This window comes from Chiroxiphia lanceolata, chromosome 12 (assembly GCF_009829145.1).
Source record: "Chiroxiphia lanceolata isolate bChiLan1 chromosome 12, bChiLan1.pri, whole genome shotgun sequence".
Lineage (NCBI taxonomy): Eukaryota > Metazoa > Chordata > Aves > Passeriformes > Pipridae > Chiroxiphia > Chiroxiphia lanceolata.
The window spans coordinates 19,377,805-19,397,719 of NC_045648.1; the positions used below are offsets into that span (position 1 = coordinate 19,377,805).

General features: G+C 43.0%; 1 protein-coding gene across 2 annotated transcripts in view; it reads right to left on the reverse strand.

Annotated features, from left to right (window-relative positions):
* TLN2 (talin 2) overlaps positions 1-19,915 on the reverse strand; it is a 158,195-nt gene that overhangs the window by 39,337 nt on the left and 98,943 nt on the right. For both annotated transcript variants that reach the window (XM_032699805.1, XM_032699804.1), the window contains 13 exons: positions 19,760-19,879; positions 18,514-18,711; positions 16,303-16,442; positions 13,845-13,938; positions 11,015-11,104; positions 9,778-9,900; positions 8,554-8,697; positions 8,228-8,389; positions 7,003-7,143; positions 5,699-5,880; positions 3,888-4,020; positions 2,363-2,464; positions 608-778 (listed from right to left, as the gene is read on the reverse strand). In XM_032699805.1, the coding sequence (XP_032555696.1) occupies positions 608-778; positions 2,363-2,464; positions 3,888-4,020; positions 5,699-5,880; positions 7,003-7,143; positions 8,228-8,389; positions 8,554-8,697; positions 9,778-9,900; positions 11,015-11,104; positions 13,845-13,938; positions 16,303-16,442; positions 18,514-18,711; positions 19,760-19,879 (1,800 nt within the window). The remainder of the gene's footprint in view (positions 1-607; positions 779-2,362; positions 2,465-3,887; positions 4,021-5,698; positions 5,881-7,002; positions 7,144-8,227; positions 8,390-8,553; positions 8,698-9,777; positions 9,901-11,014; positions 11,105-13,844; positions 13,939-16,302; positions 16,443-18,513; positions 18,712-19,759; positions 19,880-19,915) is intronic.

The window sequence follows — 19,915 nt, forward strand, 5'->3', positions numbered from 1 at the left end:
CAGACAGTCAGAAACTGCTCTCTATGCCAAACAACGTGCGAATCAGAAATGTAAGAAATGAAAACAGCAGCACTGAAAACAACACTTCAGGGCAAAGATGACAAGTAAAACACTGCAGCAAAGTAGCCAGAACAACGTTTGTTAACTCCTGCAAGAAGCCATGGCACATAACACTTTAAGCCTCTTACATAAGGCCCTGCAGTCTTTTCAAATATTCTTTAAGGACCGTGGTTCTTTATCAGAGCCAATCACACCTGAGTTATGAACTGTCATGTGCTGCTGCTCCTTCCATCTCTGGTGTGGTTGGGGAGGGTCCCATCCCATCGGGACACGGACCAGGCAGGCCCTGGTTTTTAACCATCTGCTTTCTGTATTAGAGCCTACAGAGCTGCTGTCATACCCTGACTTAGTGTCCCCTGAGAGGATGTGTGAGGCAGACTGGAACCCTGGCTTGGAGAAATGTTCCCAGTCTGACAGGAGACACCAGGAGAGCCGTCAGTGGCATTTCCACTGCAAACACATCCCTTGGCTCTACAGTGGGAAGGTGCTGGTTTTTCTGCCACACCCGCCTTTCTCTCTCACCCTTAATTCCACACAACCACCTTACCTTGGGGTTTCCTCCCCCTTCTTTGGCAGCATACAGCATCTGTAAGGCAGATTCTGCTAGTGTCTTGCTCTGGTCCAACACAGTCATCTGCTGCTGATGATTTAGTGTCTTGGATGCCACACCAACCGCAGCCAAAACCAGGGGTTCAAAGTAACTTGCCAGCTGTGTTACCTAAGAAAGCCAGAACAACCACAGAAAGACATTAACCACATTTCTCAGGTGTAACTGAGGGGAAAACCCATTCCCTGGTTACCATGGGGACATGGGTTGGCTCAAGGAGCACACCCTGTCTGCACTGTACAGTGCTGGGTTTGTATCTGTGCCCAGCGATTCTGTCTCCCCCCATCTTCCAGCTCCTTTGTAAAGCCATGTGCCTCCTCCCTTGGAAGCACATAGTCCCTTCAGGTCATATAGAACTGTGTTCAAGACTGTCACAGGAGCCACGTGACACTCAGAAGCATCCCTGAAAAGTGCCTCCTCCAAGCAAGGGAGGAATCCCTCAATCTTTGTTGTGGATGACAGATGGGACTGTACTGGACTTGGATTGCTCTGTTCACCTCTGGGACTGCTCATATTCACAACCTCCACTCCCTCACCTCCCAAACCATTACACTCATTCTAAGGAAACACCTGCTTTGGGCTGCACACATATTATAGGGAAATAAGCACATTTTACATGAGAATGAATATTTTTACAGTCTACCTGTCACTTGACACATCATCTACAAAGCCACAACAGAAATCCATGAGACTTTCCTTCTACAGTTTTTACTGGATACAAAATCCCTGTAATGTGTTGGGACAAATTATTCCACTGTGCATGCACAAATAGCCCACTGTGGCATCATCTGGTAGACCCAAGGCCCCAAAAATTCAAGAGTGCATATGTCTGTGCATAAGCAACTTTCCAGGAAAGAGGAAGGCTGGCACAGGGAAGAAAAATGGTAGTACTTCATGTCTTCATGTGCTGGAAAACATATTGAAAGGTTTACTCCATCTAAAAGACTATGTGGACAGCCAAGAGTCATAAAATTTTAAGACTTCCATCTTGCTTCTCAGATAATTAAAGAAAAAAAAAGAAGAAAATAAAAAACTGAATCATGGGAATCATTTCACAAACATAAGGCCTTTTACACTGTGTTAAAGCAAACAGCATTCAGCAGGAAAACCTGGCTCCAAGAAAGCGCTGCCAACTCAGGTCAACATTCACCTCACAAGCAGGAAGAGGAATGTGACTCCCTAACATCTTAGCAATCCCAATTTGTTGCACACCTCAAAGGTGTGCAAACCAAGAATCAAAACTGCCAGTAGTTGAGACACTATGAAATATTTGATGGTTTTCCAAAGTTAAACAGTCAGGTACAACTCTAGAAGAGCTCTCACGCTAACAGAGTGATTCCTTTCCAGTATTAAATACACTGACACAGAAAACTTGTCATTTATTTTTCTCTCAGGAATATATTGTGATATTTTGGACAGACATCTGAGTTTGACCATACTTACACTCTGTACAGCAGAGGGGCACATTTACACAAAGCCCCTCATCAAAAACCTCAGCGAAAATATCTTCCCTCTGGCCCCAAATGTAAACAGGTTTATTTGGTCTCAGCTCCAAGTGCATGAAAATTCCAGATCTTTCCTCCTTACACATGCTTTCTTCTGCTCTCCCACAGGAAGAGAAGCTGCTATGACATGAGGGTATCCCCTAACATGCCGCTCTCAGAGATCTCCAGTGCCCCTGGCACAGGACAGTACCTTGTGGCCCAGCTGAGCCGCCTCTCCGCGGGCTGCGGTGGCTATGGGGTCAATGAGGTGGCCAATCTCCTGCACCACTGATGTCAGCTGCTCCTGGAGGGCCTAACAGAGAGAGATAGGGTCAGTGACCACCACAGCTGTTCCCTTCTCCAGCTGCACACACTGTGACAGCCACCCTCGATCAGCCAACACTGTCCCATTGCCCCGCTCTGGCAGGATGTAGAAATCCACTGCCAGCTTCCTTTATGGACTTGCTTCTTTCTTCTTTTCCCTCTTTCAGCCCTCTTCTCCTTTACCCTCTTTCAGATAGACCTGCCCCTCTTTAGGTTTATATGACAAGTGTGGGGAAGGTGGCTCCTTCCCACTCCAGCACATTTGGGGGTAGGTGTCCCTTCTCACTGTAATGTGACCAACGTCCTCCCAGTCTCCCAAACTATTCTTGCCCTGACAAAGGTCTAGCATTGCTGTTCCAACCAGAAAACCAGCAAAGCTCTACTGGAGACTTTGAGGCTCATAGGAGAAATCCACTGACTAAGGAAAGCCAAAGGAAAAATATGCCATCTCTGAGGGACAGAGATGAGCTCCGACCTCCTGAGCACTGTCTGTGGGACAGGAGCAAATAAAAAGCATATTAACGGCCTGGGCAAGGCATAAATACTGGCTTTTAATTCAGAGGCACTTGATGTCTTGGCAGCCACCAGGATTTAGCTCACTCTCAAAAGGCAAGAGAAAATAAATACTACTTTTGCTCTTTGTAATACTCCTGTACTGCTTTATAAATAAATGCCATTTTTGGTAACGTTTGTTTCAGTTCCACGTGGTGTCCAAGATAACTTCATCATTCCAATAAAACAGAATTACAATGTATTTCCTGCAATAGCCTCTTTTGCTCAGCTTAATTTGGTCTCATGTGTTTCTAGTGCCCAGCATTACAGCCCCAAGAAACCACTGGAATAAACATGTAATTTCAAGAAGCAACAGTATGAAAAGACCAAGCTGAGAATCTCAACGTGAGCTGCTGGGGGAGGAGGGGGGGAAAGAGGGCAGAGAAGGGGGCTGAGGGAGAAAAGTAAGCTTTCTTTATGTGAACATATCAATATCAACTTCAAATTTTGCTTTTTTGAGGAGAAAATAGGCAATAAGAAAGAGGACATCAACAATTACATCACTGGACTTCCAGTAACAGATTAGTTTCAGGAACATCCTGGCTTCCAAATGGCACAGCAGCACAGGAACCCTCAGTCTGTCAAGTCAGCACAGGAAATCAGAGTAACATGTGGCTGGCAGTAAAAAATAACTACTTTCACCTCTGCTTTTGCCTGGTGATACCAATATCTTTCCATAATCTCTACACTTGGGGCAGTGTGTGCTTTTGCCTACAAGGTTCCAGTAAGGACACTTCTCCCCTCAGCAGCAGTAGATCGTGCTGAGGGCTGAGTTCCAAATCTTCCAATGCCCAGAAAAGCAGCAGGGTGAGGGAGGCTGCCCAGCACTGCTGTGTCTGTGCCCGTGCTCTGTCCCTCACCTCCACGGAGATGTCATCCCTGGTGGCCAGGCTCTGGCTGACGGCGGCCAGGGACGCCTGCTCGATGTCCCTGATGCATCTGTTGATCCCATCGATGGAGAAATCACATTCTCGCTGCCCCGGGGCCTTGTCCCTGCCACACAGAGACACAGAACTGAGCCTGGGGGGAAGGAGGTGTCAGAGACTGAAATGGTTCATGATTTATGCATTCTAGGATTGCCAAGGGACTCTTGCAGGCTTCTGCAGGACTTCTGCATTATACCTCTGGTGGCCCATCAAAGCTCATCCCTCCCCCTCTGCCAATCTTGAAAGGAGGGAAAAACCCTTTGGCCAGAGCCCTCACAGGAACTCAGCACAGACCCAGGAGATGTTGGGGGCTCGTGGCATGGCCTGTGACACTGACCATGGATATAATAACTCATAACTTCTTGGAGTGTGGGGGTTTCCCTCCCCCACCCCCAACGGATCAAGGTCACCACTTCAACTGACAGACCTGGAAGCTGCAACTCCCAAGTCCCATTGCTGAACCCCGTGGGCAGTGACTACAGACATCTGTCCACTCTCAGCTTTGCTTTCCCTTACTCTCCCTGTCTTTCCTTTCTCTCCCTTATGCATTTTCCCCCCAGGGGTTATCCCTATGATAGATGATATAGGTGACAACAGCCAAAATGCTGACATACCTGTTCAAACAAAAGTGTTAAAATGAACCCTACCTAGATATGTTTTCAGACACTGATTATTCAGTGTTGTTTCACTCTAACCCACCCCAAGGGAATTATTGATAAGAACCTGGGTTACCCCCTCCCCTTTTTCTGGAGCGGGTTGTATCTGGAGCTGCGGAGGCAGCTCCTTCCTGGATCACACAGGGGTGCTGGGTGACCTGACAGTACATAAAACATGTGGGAGGAGAGCAATGAGGACCAAGGTCAGCGTTGTTCTACCTACAGCATTTTGGTATCTGTGCACAGTACACTTTCACACACACACACACACAGACCCCACTCCTTTCTTAATGGTTACACAGACAAAAATGGTTGCCTCAGAAGAAAAGCTGAAATTCAATCTCCTCAGGGAGGCCAGACTGGCCCAATAATAAAGGTTTCAATGAAAATTGCAACAGACACCAGGAAAAAACATTCACATTCTGAGACAACTGTCTCAGAAAACAATTCCTCAGGTGTTACGTTCAGTCCAGGTATTTTTGACCAAAGATTAGTTTCTGCCCTGACATGCAGTTTGCTATTTCAGTACAATCATTATCAAAGATCAATAAAACTGTGAACACTGCTTGGTTCGCTGTTTTCATGCCATTTTGAGTTAATCTATACAAAGAGGTTAAATATTGATCTATGCTTTAAAATTTTCCTTGAGAAATGGACAGAGAGGTTCAGTCCAAAAATAAAGAATATTCACTTCTTGCTACACAGAGAACACTATAGCAAAGAACAGACAGCAAAGGTAATTTATACACTGTCTGACCTTAAAAAAAAAAGAAAAAGCTGTTTCCCATGTATTACAGGTTGGTACAGGATCTGCATGGAGGTAATATTAGCTACAATTTCCATTTTGTACAGCATTCTCTGTTACATTTACCTCAGGAGAACAGAACACAAACCCAGAGCAGCCCTGTGCCGCAGGGTGCTGCAGTCATCAATTCTGATTAAACACCCAGTGTAACTGGGGAGATAGTGTGCATCACAGAGTCATTTCCATCCGTGGAAAAATAACACAGTGCTAATGGCCATATGGTATTTTTCTTGAACAGTAGCTGCTCAGTTATTGCCACCACACTGCTCCTCCAAAAGTCATACCTGATGGAGGTGATGAGGCTCTTGATGGAGTCTGACACCGTGTGGGAATGCCCAGCCAGCACGGACCATGTGGGAGGGTCTTTTGGATTGATGGCCAGAGAACGGGCAGTTTTGATCAATAAAGAGGAGCTCTCCAACATTGTCTTAGCAGAAACCAGAATGGGCTCCTGTGCTCGTGACCCCTGTGGTCAGAAAGGCACATGAAAAGAGAGAGAACATTTAAATGATTATTTGAGTTTGTCCACACTTCCTGCTCCTAGAAGTCTGTTTAATTAACAGCATGAAAATGGCATTATAATTTCCTCTATTGTACTACTCACAGAGAGTCAACTCAGAAATAGAAATAAAAAAATCACAGGCCAACAGCTTTCTCTAAAACATACTAAAGCAACACATCTGAGGTTTACAAAGGCACCTTCCAGCTGAGAAACAGGAAAAAACAATTACACTTGTCTAATCATAGGCTACAGAAATGTCATTGAAAATATACTTTATTTGTCACAAAGCTTGTAATCTTTAACAGGCGTGTTCTTTTCCCAAGAATTAGTTGGTTGGACTACTAACTCTGAGTGATGGCTGATGACTCTAACTGGGTCATCATCTCTGTATCCATTTTATTGCTGGTACTCGTGGTAAACTCAGGTCCTGGAGGACACATCTACATTTCAATTATAGCCCCAAAGCTTTAAGACTGCAACAGTTCCTGCATCATCTGATATTGCCACTGGGAACAGAGCCTGAGAAAAGCAGGGAGCAGCACTTGGAGAGTCAGTAACAACACATGACCTCTAGCTTTTATGAAGCTTGAAGGATTTATTTTTTTATCTCTTTTCCTCACAGAAAAAGAACCTCAAAACCAACAAATCCTTTATTAGCCTCTTCAAATTCTACTATGCTGCAGTTACAGGGTTTGAGGATTGAGAACCTGTGGATGAAAGAGGAAAAAAACCCAGCGATGTCCGTTCAATCCTTTTCAGAATCAATTAGGTCTCATTTGTTAAAGCTGCTACTGAGGGAAAAAGGATAATTTATTACTTCAGTTTATTACTTTATCACATGAAGAATCCAGCTACCAAGGTATGCAAGTCATCTGTGCTGTATTGCTTTGCTAACAGGAGACTTGCTCATCCTATGGGTGGAAAATTCAAGGTCAGACATTAAAAAAAGACAGTAGAATGCCCTGAGAACACCCAGGAGCACAAGGAAACATTTTGGGGTCGGTCTTTACACTTACTCTCTCCCAACATGGGATTAATTGAACATTTTCGGCTTTTGGAGGGTGGAAGTGCAGCATCCTGCCTTACCTCAGTGCTGATCTGTGCTGGTATGCTGACAAACTCTGGATTGGAGGCAAATGCTGTCAGGTTTTCCACAGCCTCTATCAGAGGGGCAGTGGCAATTCTGCACTTGTTACGGTTCTCTTCAGAGAAATCTCCATCCAGTGCCTGCAAAGGAAACCACGACTGAGCTCTGTCTGAAAGGGCTTCTCAGCAAAACTGAAGAAAGTTGGTCTAATTCTTCCCAGTTTTAAACTGCTGTGTGTTTATGACATTTGAAAGCTCCTCCACAAGCAGGGCTGATGCAAAGAATGTGATCTTTTAGGTGTGTGTTTCTTTTCTTAGCTGGTTATTGACCCTAAACTTTAAAATGCTGCTTTGCTTCATGAGACTGAATAAAGGTCTTTCTATCATTGCACTCCCACGACTCTCTCAAGTGGTGTCTCAGCACCTCATGCTCCAAAGGGGGGAAGGGCTAAATTTCTACCTTTTTGTGGCTTGTGAAGGTGGTTGTTTCCTACAGACCTATTTTTAAATTTTTCAGTGGTTTTTTTCTTTAAGCAAACCAGTAATTTATTGCTCTCATTTCCACACAAGTCACCCAATCTCTTTCACAATCTCATAGCAAACATTTCAGCTAATGAAATCAGATTAGATCTGCTAATGGCTTCCAGAAGGGTTTAGAATCTCAAGTCCTCTACGGCTTCACAAGTGTTATTTCTGATTCCATGAAGAAAAACTACCTCCTGCCAAATTGCTGGCAGGTATCTGGAGAATAAAAGATTACTATTAACAGGAGACTATTAGCAACATAAATGCCTTCTGTTTGGTTCTCAGTATTAATTATTTCTTTTTTTTTTCTCTTATATTTATGGTAATCTCCAGATATTAAGCAACTTAACACCATTAAAATCCTTCACATTCAGTTGTTTGTAGACTATTCTTACGGTGTAAGCTTATTAAACACATCATGCTGAAGGGTTTCATACTGGATAGGCCAGCTGCCTCTCCTAATATTAATATTAATATTGCCCATTTTTTCCATCTGGACTTCAGCAGTTTAGCACTGAATGTGTTTTCCAGTTCAGGTCTTCAAAACTGTAATTAGTGATTTTTTAAACCACACATATCCAAGAAAGCGAGAAGATATTTCTCTCTGTTCTCATTTTGCTTCAACAGGAATTAAAAAAAAAAAATCCCAAAAGCTAAGACCACAAAGGAAGAAGGAAGCACAATTAAGCAGGATTTGTACCTTGATGGTTTTGACCAGGTTAGCAGTGCTGTTGGCAACCTCCTTGGCAGACTGTACGAAGTGTCTCTTGGCAACAGGGTTGGCAGTTTTGGAGGAGGCAATGCGGCAGGCATTGCACAGGGCAGAGGTGTGCTTGGCCACGATGGTGGCAGCTGATAACACCTGCAAAAACAGATGGCACAAAACAGGCAGAACGTCAGAGGGGTGTCACAGTTGCCACGCTCCAGCTCTGCGGCGGTTTCAAACCAAAACCCCTTTGCTTGGACAAATAAAGCAAAGTCAGGTGTCCTAACGGTGATGGTCTCGCTGCCATCCTCTGGAATCACCTGTGATGGGCTGCTTGCTGGATCTACCAAATTCTGGCAAGCCATCTGGATTGCTTGATTGGCTCTGGCAAATTGGATTGGGTCAACAAGACCCTGCTGACCAGCCTGACTGTTTGGATCCGAGATACCAACCAGGTAAGCAGCCTAGAAATGGAGAAAAGAAGAAAACAATCCTAAGAAATTATGCTAAATCCATCTTGGATCTTTGATAAGCTTGATATGTGTCATAGCACATGGTGGTCAGAGGTTATTCAGAAATCATACTGCGAAGTACAATTACCATTTCTTTTTAGCAATAAATCCACTGAAACCAAGAAAACTTACTCTTACCCTTGAAAAATTCATTTAGGCAAAACAAAACTGCCCACTGTTTAGACAGCTGGTATCCCTGGAAACATTCTTTTTCACTGGCATAGCCAATGGAGAGAGCCCTAAGGGTCACAAGTATGGGCAAATGATTTCCTGTATTAGCCAGAATTAGAGGTGATGAGGGGTTTTGCCAGACCATACCTGCAGATTTCTTGTATCCCTTACAGATACAAGTACCTGTCACCTCAATATGGCAGTTAGGCAGTGCAGGGTCAGATGTGGAGGAGATTAAGTCCACACTGAGACATTCCATATTTGGGAAAATTAAGAAGAGGTTTTCAGCTGCAGAACATGATCCCCCCCAGCCAAATCCTTCCCTGAGGAGGCTGTACCAGCTCTCTACAGTTCAGTTATCAGATCAGTGAAATCACAGCAACCAGACCCTAATTTGTTGCAGCAGCTGAAGAATTTTGGTTATTCCAGAAGTATTTAAACAGTTGAAACAGGTTCCCTCTTAGTCCTAATGTCTGAAATCAGCAGTGCTCCTTAAGAAGTTTTACAAACTTGATTCATTAATTGTACCTGCAGCTGCTTTTTGTGCACTTCTCTATGATGCAACAGCTCTGAGCTCGAGCTGCAAACATGAATTCCATACGCTGCAGCTTGGTTTTATCCACAGCAGCTTCCTTCTTGATGTCATTTCCCTTCCTTATTGAATATGCATGTTATTGCACCTGCTCCTTCTGCAGAGTGCAGCAGTGTGTGCACAGTGTCTGTGGATCCACACAAGCACACCAGGCAGTACAAGGTCATCATTTATTGACCACAAGGAAGTGAATCTCAGATTCACAAACCCAAAACATGAGCTTGCTAAAAAATGAAAACATATTTGCTTTACACAGCTCAGTAGCTTACCTGAGCTGCTGCCTCTGTGAGGCCACAAAGAGCCTTGGATGCAACTCCAACACATTCTCCGAAGACTAAAAGATCCCCAGTTTTTGCATTCTGGGAAATGCCCGCCATTGATTCTCCAAGGACCTCGGAAATGAAGAAACAAAGATGATTCTCCAAAGACTTCAGAAATTAAAAACCAAAGTTATCTTCCAGTCTACCACTCAACAGCAAGTGAGCCAGTTCCGGCCCACAAACCTCTTGGACTTGGCTTCCTGAATTTTGAGCTAGTTAATGACTTCCCTGAACTGAGCACATTCCTCTGTGTGGTGTAAGGGATCACACATGCAGACATGAGCACTATTACACCTCCAATGACTAGGAGGACACAGAATTAAGCCTCATTATTTTTGCTGTCATCCTCCAGTCACCCCAGCCCCCCTGGCAGTCGGGTGCACTTCACAGACTGCAGCCAGTCCTGCAGATGCTGTCAACACATCCAGCATCATCTTTGTCCCTAAATTCAGAAACTCTGTGTAAATGAAACTGCACCTGGACTGCTGGCACCATCTGACTGTCAGAATACACATTAATTCCCACAGTGTGTCCCACTGAATTCAGTTCACTTTGTTTTAAAATTCCAAGTCTGGTTTTCTGACTGCAGAGCATTAGACAGAAGGTGACATGCACACCTGTCAGGCACTTCTTTTTTTCTTTCAGAGAAGGAAGGATCGAGACAATTCCAGCACATCAAATTAAAAGGACATCAAAAGCAGGCTTCAAAGGAGGATGTAAAGTATGGTAAAATTAAAAATAACTTCAGAGACTTCACACAGATTTTTGGATGTGCTGGAGTGTCTGGGCTGCTCAGACATTCCTCTGAGCTGTTGTGCACAGAATGATACAATGGTATTTCATTGCCAAGCCTCCCATTCATGCTTTGGGCCATTCTCACATAGCTTCAGTCAAAATATGTTACCAAAGTATGATGTGCTGTCTAATGCACAGGAGAGGAAGGGAGAGAGGAGAAACTTGAACAGCACTGCACAACAGTCACTTAATTAAAAATGTCTTACCGAGGTGACATGCCTTCTAAGTGACCAAAAACTGAAATTACCTCTCAGAGACCTATCTCAGGCTGAGGTTTATCAAGGAATGCAGCACTGATTGCATCTCCAACACATTTGATATGCATGTGGAAACTTCTGTAAATTCAAACAGGCTTTACAATTGGCACAGAAGTGGGGAAAAAAGAACTTACCTTTGAGTTTTCCATGACGCCCTCAATACAATCAAAATAGGAGAGATCACTCACAGGCTCATTGGGGTTGTCCAGCATCCCCTTAACTGTCTGAAGTAACAAAAAAACCTCTGATTATTGACAGGGCCTGAAATACTGAGCTGGGAAGAACACAGACCACCACACCTGTCCTGCTTATAGCAGTGTAGTCTCACACATCTGTACAATCCTACCTTCCACAGTGTCACCACACATTGGTGCACCAATGGATCTGCTGGTAACACAGGCTACTGTGGGTTGTGATGAGTGACTTATGGTCAGCCAGAGATGCTCAGCTGACACAAGGCAATCTGGTTTTCTGTCAGTTGGCACCAGTCTAATGCATGTTTTCAGCACTATTTTAAATGTCATAAATGGAATTAAAATAGTGGTAGGAAAAATAGCTACCATTTGTTGAGCACTGTCTAGAAACACAAAGGGCTACCAGACTAAGTGCACATCCCCCAGAATGGCTCCTCCCTCTGTCAGAAAACTACATTGACTAGTTGGGTTTAATTCCTTTTTCTGAGGTGACTCTGAGTCCTGGAAATAACAATGTGACCCGAGTCACATATTCACTGAATGAAAGCAGTTAGGTAACAAAGCTTGCAAAAAGCTGAAAAAACACAGGAGACTAATTCTTTTATTCATAAAAATACCTGCAGTAGGCCTTTTTTCAAGTTTGGAGGAACACTGTTTTTCTGCAAAATATCAGGCAGAAAAGACTTTTAATCTTGCCAGTAAAAGCAAAATCAGTTAAGTATAGAAAGATCCTAACAGCTGTAGCTGACATTTGCTTTCCACCTAAAGGAAATCAAGGCATGATTTTAAACACTTGGGCTCTTCTTGTAACACATTAAGATACACCTGCAGTATTTTTAACAGCTCAGCTATTGCTTTATAAAAGTCTTACAGCAATTAAAATAGAGAAAAATGTGATGTGAAGAAGTGGTATCCAGAAAACCATTTTCAGGGACCTCTCCTGTCTCTCAGGTCTCACAGACATTGCAGCAACTCTTCACTGTTGTGGTCTATTAAATACCAATTTGAAAAGCAAACAAGGTCTCTGAGACGGAGGCCCTGAGAACACAAGGAAACAGAGCAGCAAAATAAAAGCCAGCACAAACTTCCCACTGACACACATTTGTGTTACTCTTTTCAGCTGAAATTTGGGGCAAGTTTAATCACCTCGCTGGAGGTCAGACAGTAAGGTCCTCTCTAAACACAGTTTTCCAGAGTCTCCAGAGAAGACTACAGAGCATTCCAACAGTATCAAATCCAAGCTGAGACACACTCTTTCTACAGAAACAATGATTTGCAGTACTTAAGAAGCCTTGGGAAGACTAGGAATAGTAGACAATGAAGTGGGGAAATGAAGGGAAGAAGTAAGAGTCTAATCATTGCAAAGAGAAATTGAAAGTTAAGACTTCTAAAATTTGATAGGTTCCTCAGGTCACTTTGATGTGAGTCTCCAGTCAGATTTCAGGACTGTGTGATTTTGCTTGGGTTTCTCCTTTTCCAGAAATTAATCTAATTCCATACACACAGGATTTTTCACTAACTGTCCCTCTCTGGCTACTGTTTCCTGAAGTTCAAGATGCAACAGATCTTCCTTCTGCCCTTTGCAGGCTCTGCTCCCAATCCATGCCAGCACATGCAATTGTGTCCTATTGGCACAGAACCCTCTGCAAGGGCTTTTTGAGCCTGTTCTGCCCTGCATTTCTCCTCTAAGCTCTCAGTTTTCTGTGGCTCATTAGCTGGAAATCCTCACCTGTCACATCCCTGCTGTTTTGCAGATCTCTCCCCATTAGTCTTTCAGGAAGTCCTGAGAAACTTCATTCCCTCTGCTTGCTCCTTTACATTATGGCCCAATTTCCTGTTTCCTATTTCTATATTTTGGACTCTCCTTCTGACCAAGGAGAGAACACTTCCAAGCATAAGAAGCTGAGAATTCAGAAGTACAAAGCAGCTCCTAGGGGAACTCTACCAACATTTTGGGATGATAGCCATGGACTCAGATATTAAGAAAATTCACAATATCCTGGAATGCATTGCAATGACCTTTGCATTCTTTTGACACTAAGGGCTAGAAGTAAAAAGCTTAATGGTGTTTTATGCTCTCTACACAGGCCAGTCATTCCTTGATGTTCTGACCTTGACAGCACACATCAAACATTTAATTTAAATAAAAAGATGTTATTTTCTACTACTGTAAACAGCTGTGTCTGGGATCAGTGCAAAACCTTGGAATTAGGTCTTTCAGCTGACCCACTATTTAGCCAGTGAAACCTTTCACTCATGAACAAGAACATCCCTTGTGAGAGCCTGTCTTGACACACACGTGGCATCAGTTTGGCTGTGACAAGGCAGAAATGAGGCATCAAAAATCTACACTAAGAAATGTCAAGGTAAAAGATGGTAAGAAAACATCAGCCTCAAGTGGGATGTCAGTACCAACATCCTGTAAGTGGAAAAATCGAGACACTGCAGCTCCTTCCAGTGCCCTGCTGGTGCTGGAAATGTCCATCTCATCATGATCCTTCCTTGAGTCACAGCAGGTGTGAATAATAAGGACTAAACTGTGCCTTTGGAGGGCAGGAAAGACGAGATGGGGACAGAGCAGCAAATTCCATTCTGGCCAAAACTACAAGATGCTCACACAGGTTCTGCTCTTACCTCGTATGCAATTAAACCCCTGCCACAGACAGCAAGGGAAAAGACAGTGACAGCAGTGGATCAGACAAAGAACACAATGGATACAAACCCTTGGGGTCCACTTTTATTCACAAGAACTTTTGAAATATAGTAATACCTCCAGTTCTCTGAGTGCATTGTCACATTCCTTCTGCCCGGGAGCCTGCTGGGTGCACAGTGTGATGAGCTGGTTTATACTCTCAGTCACAGCTCTGGGGAGAGGAGAAGGGAAAAAAGGTGTATTTTAAAGTTAAACTATTCCTCTTAGTAAAACTTTTGTATCATTAACTGCATAAAGATATAAAACTGGGGTCTTTTACTACATCTTTTCAGTGTTTGGGGCTTAACTGTATGTTATAGAGCTCAGCTAGAGACCTCTTCTTTAACAAGCTTCACAGGAACAAAACCATTATTTTTCTCTCACCACACCTTTTTACCAGACCATTAAATTAGCTGGTAACTAACAGCTTAAAAGAACTACTGCATCAAAAGTAGGATTTTCCTACTGCATAACTTCTCCTTCCTGAAGATCCCAAAGGTTGCAATACAGTGTTGTGGTTTTTCTCAGGTCTCTACATAGATCTGCTGGATGTTTTAGCCTGTTGTGCAGCTACACAGAGCTTCAAGAACGAGCTATATTTCATTTCAGTTCTATTTCAGAAACTGCACCAAATTTGACAGCATTTTTCTACAGAAACAGGAAGCTACAGATGTTTTCTGTATTGTTTTCTTTTGTAGATAGTCTGGGTTTTGTCTCAAGTGTCTTGTGTCTTGTCTGGTACACTGTATTACACATACATAATCCTGTTATATATTTCTATGCTCTGTTACCAAATTGTTTTTTTTTTCTCTTTAACTAATAATTGACTTTCTCCCTTAGGTTTATATTCACAGAGAACAAGGTGTGCAAAAGAATTATGTTTCTATGGGAGTTCACACCTCTTGAACACAGGCTGACACACAAAACAGTCACTATTGGTCTTCCTGATGAATGCTCTGATAAGAAGCAAAATTCATTATGACTCCATTCATTTTGGACTCACAACCAACAACCCAGGAAAGCAGCTTCTAGAAGAAGGGGAAATGAGTGAAATTGGAGTGCATGGAGAATATGTTTTCCTCTGGCCTCAGAAACTGAATGGTATTTGCATTATTTTCCCTTTCAGAAACAAGCACTTGATAAGATACTGATAACATGATTACCTAGATGGATGGTTACAGAAGGAAACAGGATGTGCTTATTTACATATATTATATTTATGTTAAATTCCAGGACAGTGAGACTGTCAGAGGAAGCCAAGAAAAACTCGTTCGCTAGGAAGACAAAGCTACAGAAAAAGTTTGAGTGTCTATTACAGCTGCAGCAAAGGGGGGGAGGAAAAAAAAAACAAACCCCCCAAAACCCCAAGAAGATTAATCACAGTACCACAGATGATAAGAGAAAAATGAGAGGCCATCTTATAATAAGGAAGCTGAGCCTCTTTTTTCATTTTTCATGAGAAAAGAGAAAGCAAAAATATTTGACCCTGACAATATCATAGCAGGGAAAGAAAAAAGAGCCCTGGCAAGCTTGTCACAAGCTGCCCCAGAGGATCTGAGAGGGGAAATACAGTGTCTCCTTAGCATCCTAAACTGAAAATTGGTGCAATATTTACTCCACAGGGTTACCTGATGTATGAAAAGCCTTATGCACACAGGCACACGTGGACACACAGAGCATCTACAGGCTCTGCATGGCTCATCTGCCTTGTTCTAGCACTTGCTTCCAGAGGGAATTCCAGCCTGGTAGGAACCAACAACCACCTGGGTTTCCCTTAACTTCCTCTACACTCCAAGCAGGAATGTTCCAGCCTAAGGCAGAAATCTGTGGCAGTGACAAGAGCTCATGCAGCTCCCTCCCTTTGAAGCAGCCTGTCTTTGATTATCTACAATTTTCCTAGATGCTATTTATTTCCAGGGAGACAAGATGGATGTCAGAATTTTTACTTAAAAAAACCCCAACAACCAACCAACCAACCAAAAAACTGACAAACAAATATGACAAACTAAAGTAGCATAAATTCTTTAGGAGATCCTTTACCGAAAGAGTGGATTTATAATCCTTAAAGTAAGGGTATCCTGCACCAAATAAATCAAATAAATGTGGCATCTAACCCTTTCAAGCATTCCTGTTCATGCACACGTGCACACTGTTAGTGATAGGTAGCTTCAATATGATTTTTAAGCATGTTCTATAAAAGAATATTATTCAATTTCTTTTGTTTCAGGGTTTGAGAGGCTTTCTGTTAGCTACTGTCTTATCAGAACACAGATGGGGAAAAAACAGTAGGGAAAATACACTGGTTGCTTTCAAAAACCAGGCCAAATCTTCAACTGCTGGTTCTTATTTCCACTGAGGGTAACAAGTTATGCCACTTAAGGAACTGCTCCAAAATAAGCAACTTTCATTTAAATAGAACTGCAGGTCCAGCCACTCAGTTAACTGTCAATAGCAGAAGAATATTTAAGCACAATATAAATATCACAGAGAAAAGCAAATATCTCTGGAAAACCTAAAGAAAGCAACACATCCTTACCTTGCTGCTGCTGCCAAGAGGTTCTTGGCATTAGGAGCTCCAGGATCAACAGAGAGAGACTTGGCAGCCAGTAACAGCTTGCTGGAAGCCATAGAGATGCTCTTGAGGTTACCTATGACTTGAATCTGGTCCTCTTTAGTCTGGAAAGCCAGAGCAGCATAACATTAAGTGCAGAAATTGCAACAATGTGCTAAAACTGTATTTGGAAACCCAGTTTGTTCATCCACCTGAAACCACTGGCACACACAAGTCCAGAGAAGGGGATGACCAAAGCCTCTGTCCACCCCAACAGGTGCCTCCAGCTTCACTCACATCACAGAGAAACAAACCCATATAACAAATAGCCTGGTTTCTAACAATGGCTGTACTCAAAATGAGCAATGGAGAAACTTTACTACTTGTTGGACAATGCTTTTGTTGTCGAGACTCTCGTGTGTCTCTGCCTGGCACCACTGCTGCACATTATTCAGGCAGCGTACACTCTGTGTTCCAGCATCCTCTGTGTCCCCCACAGGCTCTCCAGCAACTAACTGGGATTACTCTCACAAAAATATCTCTCCAGAAAGTCCTCTATCCCAAGAAAACAAGTTTCTACAAGCCCACTTCGGTCAACATGCTGACTAGGACGTTCTATCACTTATTTTAAGCCGTTGCTTGAAAAGGGAAACCTGCATATAAATATGCAGAGAAGTACTGCACTTTCACAGCAAACAGCTTTGATTACACTCTTCTGTCAATAATCACTAGAAGTGAATCCATTCTTTCCAACAGTCTCTTCAGGGTTTTATGTAAAGATGTTGCATATTACTCAGCTGATGTGAATAGCTTTTACTTTATATTTACTACATTCTGCTTCCTCCCTAACCCTACATTTTGCTAGACATCCAAAATACTGCTATGGCATCTGTTCAGGCCAAATAACTAGACACAGGCACAAGGCATCCTCTTTTGAGAGATCACCCATTAATAACTAAAATGGTTATCATCCTCTACGGCAGCAGGATAAGCAAATTCCCAAGGGCCACAGGGTCACCAGTTGGAACTCTCATTTCAAGCAGCCATTTAGGGCATCATTTCTACCTTTGCCATCATTGAATTGCCTCAGACAAAACATTCTAACAGTCAATGAGGTCCACAGCTAAAGGGACAGACAGGTACCTGACTCCTGCTCAGTCTCAGAGCAGCAGCTGGATTTGGATCCTAACTCACTTCACAGATCTAGAACCCAAATGATTCAGTTCTGATGGAGAATAACCAGCAGTCAGTGTCTGACCTCTCTACTCAGCTCTGTCTACAAAGCATCTGCTCTCGAGACACTTCATAAATGACCTCAAAGGACTGACACACCCCAGACCTTCTGGCCAGTTTTCCTTTGGCAATCATTCCCTACGTTTGCAAGGTCCTTCTACTGACTCGGGCAAAACTGTCTGCACATCCCTTTTTCTGCACGTCCTCCTATCTCTCCTGATACAGGATCCTTTTTTATTTGCTGACATTTGTTGTGCTAAACCATTGTCAAATGACCAGTTAGTGTAATTCAGCCCAACTATACCCAGTAAGATAAAATGAAGCACCCAGACTACCAGGAACAATCTGGGCAACATGGGACAACATTCCTGACTGTCACCGAGTTCATCAGAACAGAATCTGCCAGATTTTAAATCACTGAACACAAGACCAAGTGCTTGCTGTCAGAGCCATGGCCCTCTTCAAATGTTTGCTCCACTCTGTAGCAGGCCCACAGCACCACAGAGGGATATCAATGTATCTTTTCCTCCCTCTGCTTAAAGCATTTCAAAAGTAGCAAAGATTTTGAATAAATTTTGAACAGTGTTCACATAAATTATGTTCCAGAAGAGAAGTAACCCCTTCCATAAGCTTGGAGAGGTTCAATACACCTTTGTACCTTCAGATAGTACAGCTCAAATTAGTTACCTGCCCAAACTAGACAGGAGTACAAAGTCATATTTCTGACTGGACACAGGAACAAACACCAATATCCTGGGGAAAATGCAAATGCTGAGTTCACTTCCCTCCAGATAACCAGTCAGGGATGACTGCTTCCTAACAAACACCTCCTGTCACATCAGGACAGGCTCACACCAGCAGGCTGTGCTGCTACATGACCAATAAATACATTGCAGTGCAAGTTGCTGTGCCCAAGATAACCCTTGGTCTCCAGTAGCACAAGTAGCATGGTCAAGAACTTACTTGTGCTTGGCCAGCCATTTCAATACCAGCATCAAGAAACTCATCAAAATCATCACTGAATTTTCCAGAGGCTGCAGCCAGCTCCCCACTTTGGCCCCGTGTGGCGTGGACGACTTCTCCTGCTGACTGATTGAGGTCTGCTGCTGCCTGGTTCAGCTCACTCTGAGCTTCCTGAAATGACTTGGAACTTGGAGGGAGCTGTAAGAGACCGAGTTCTGTGTTTTAGTGTCTGTCATGTCTTCATGGCTGTAAAGTTCAACACAGATTAAGAACACAAAATGCAACGGAGAAGGGAGCTTTATATACAAGCTGGAACTGAACCCTGACACTGAACTGCTGCTGATTCAGTTCTGGATGCAGAGATGGGACTCTGGGACAGCTGTCAACCAGAAATCTGTCCAACAACTTCAGTCCTGGTGCTTCTCTCAAGGGACAGACAAGTCTGTAAGATTTTCAAGGGACAGAGACAACAATGGCTATGTTATAGTTCAACTACGAAATTCAAAGTGATGAACTCAGTGGCTAAAATTGGAGAATTTTGGTCTCCAAGTCATCATTCACTTCCATCAACAAGATTTTCACAATACCACACAAGTATTGGCAGCTCTTCAGAATGACTCTGAACGCTCTTTAATAAACCAGGTTTGGTAAAATCCCCCGGTTTTACCAAAAGGCATTGTACAAATATATCAAAATACAATTCCTCCTTCATTCACAGGATTGCTAGGTCACTGTTAGGAGTAAAAGAAAAAAAAAAAGGCTGTTGAAATCATATAACCTTCTGGCAAACTACCAGTGCAAAAAGGGTTTTTTTTGACACAGATGCAGTTAAACACAAATATAACAATTCTAGTCTTGCACAAAATGACCAAACACTTCTTGATAGATCACAATGCTCCTTCAACTGAACTGATCACTTCTAGGCAGGGGAGGGACTATCATTTTCTACTTTTTATATTCTTCAAAATGTTAAGTCATAGTTGGCATTTTCAAAAAACCCCCTAGTACCAATCTCTGGCAACAATTTCAATATTGCCTTCACAAGTCACAGACACATTTCACCTTTCCCATAAAACCAGAACAGTATTTCAGTCAAAGGAGCAGCTGCTTAAAGGTGCATAAACTTAAACAGAGCTTACATGAAGCACACTTAAGGCACATTTACTAAACAGTGATTTGACACATGAGGAACCCAGATCTGCTCTTCAGTTCCCTGAAATTCATTTCCATGTTAAAAGCATCTCACCGAATCTACAAGGAGCTTCTTGCTGGACTCCCCGATACTCTTTAAGGCCACATCCACATCCTTTTGTCCAGGCAGGCAGTTCACACAGTTATTCAAGGAGTGAGACACTGCTTTTGCCACCTACAACACACAAGTAAACACATTCACAATTAAGAG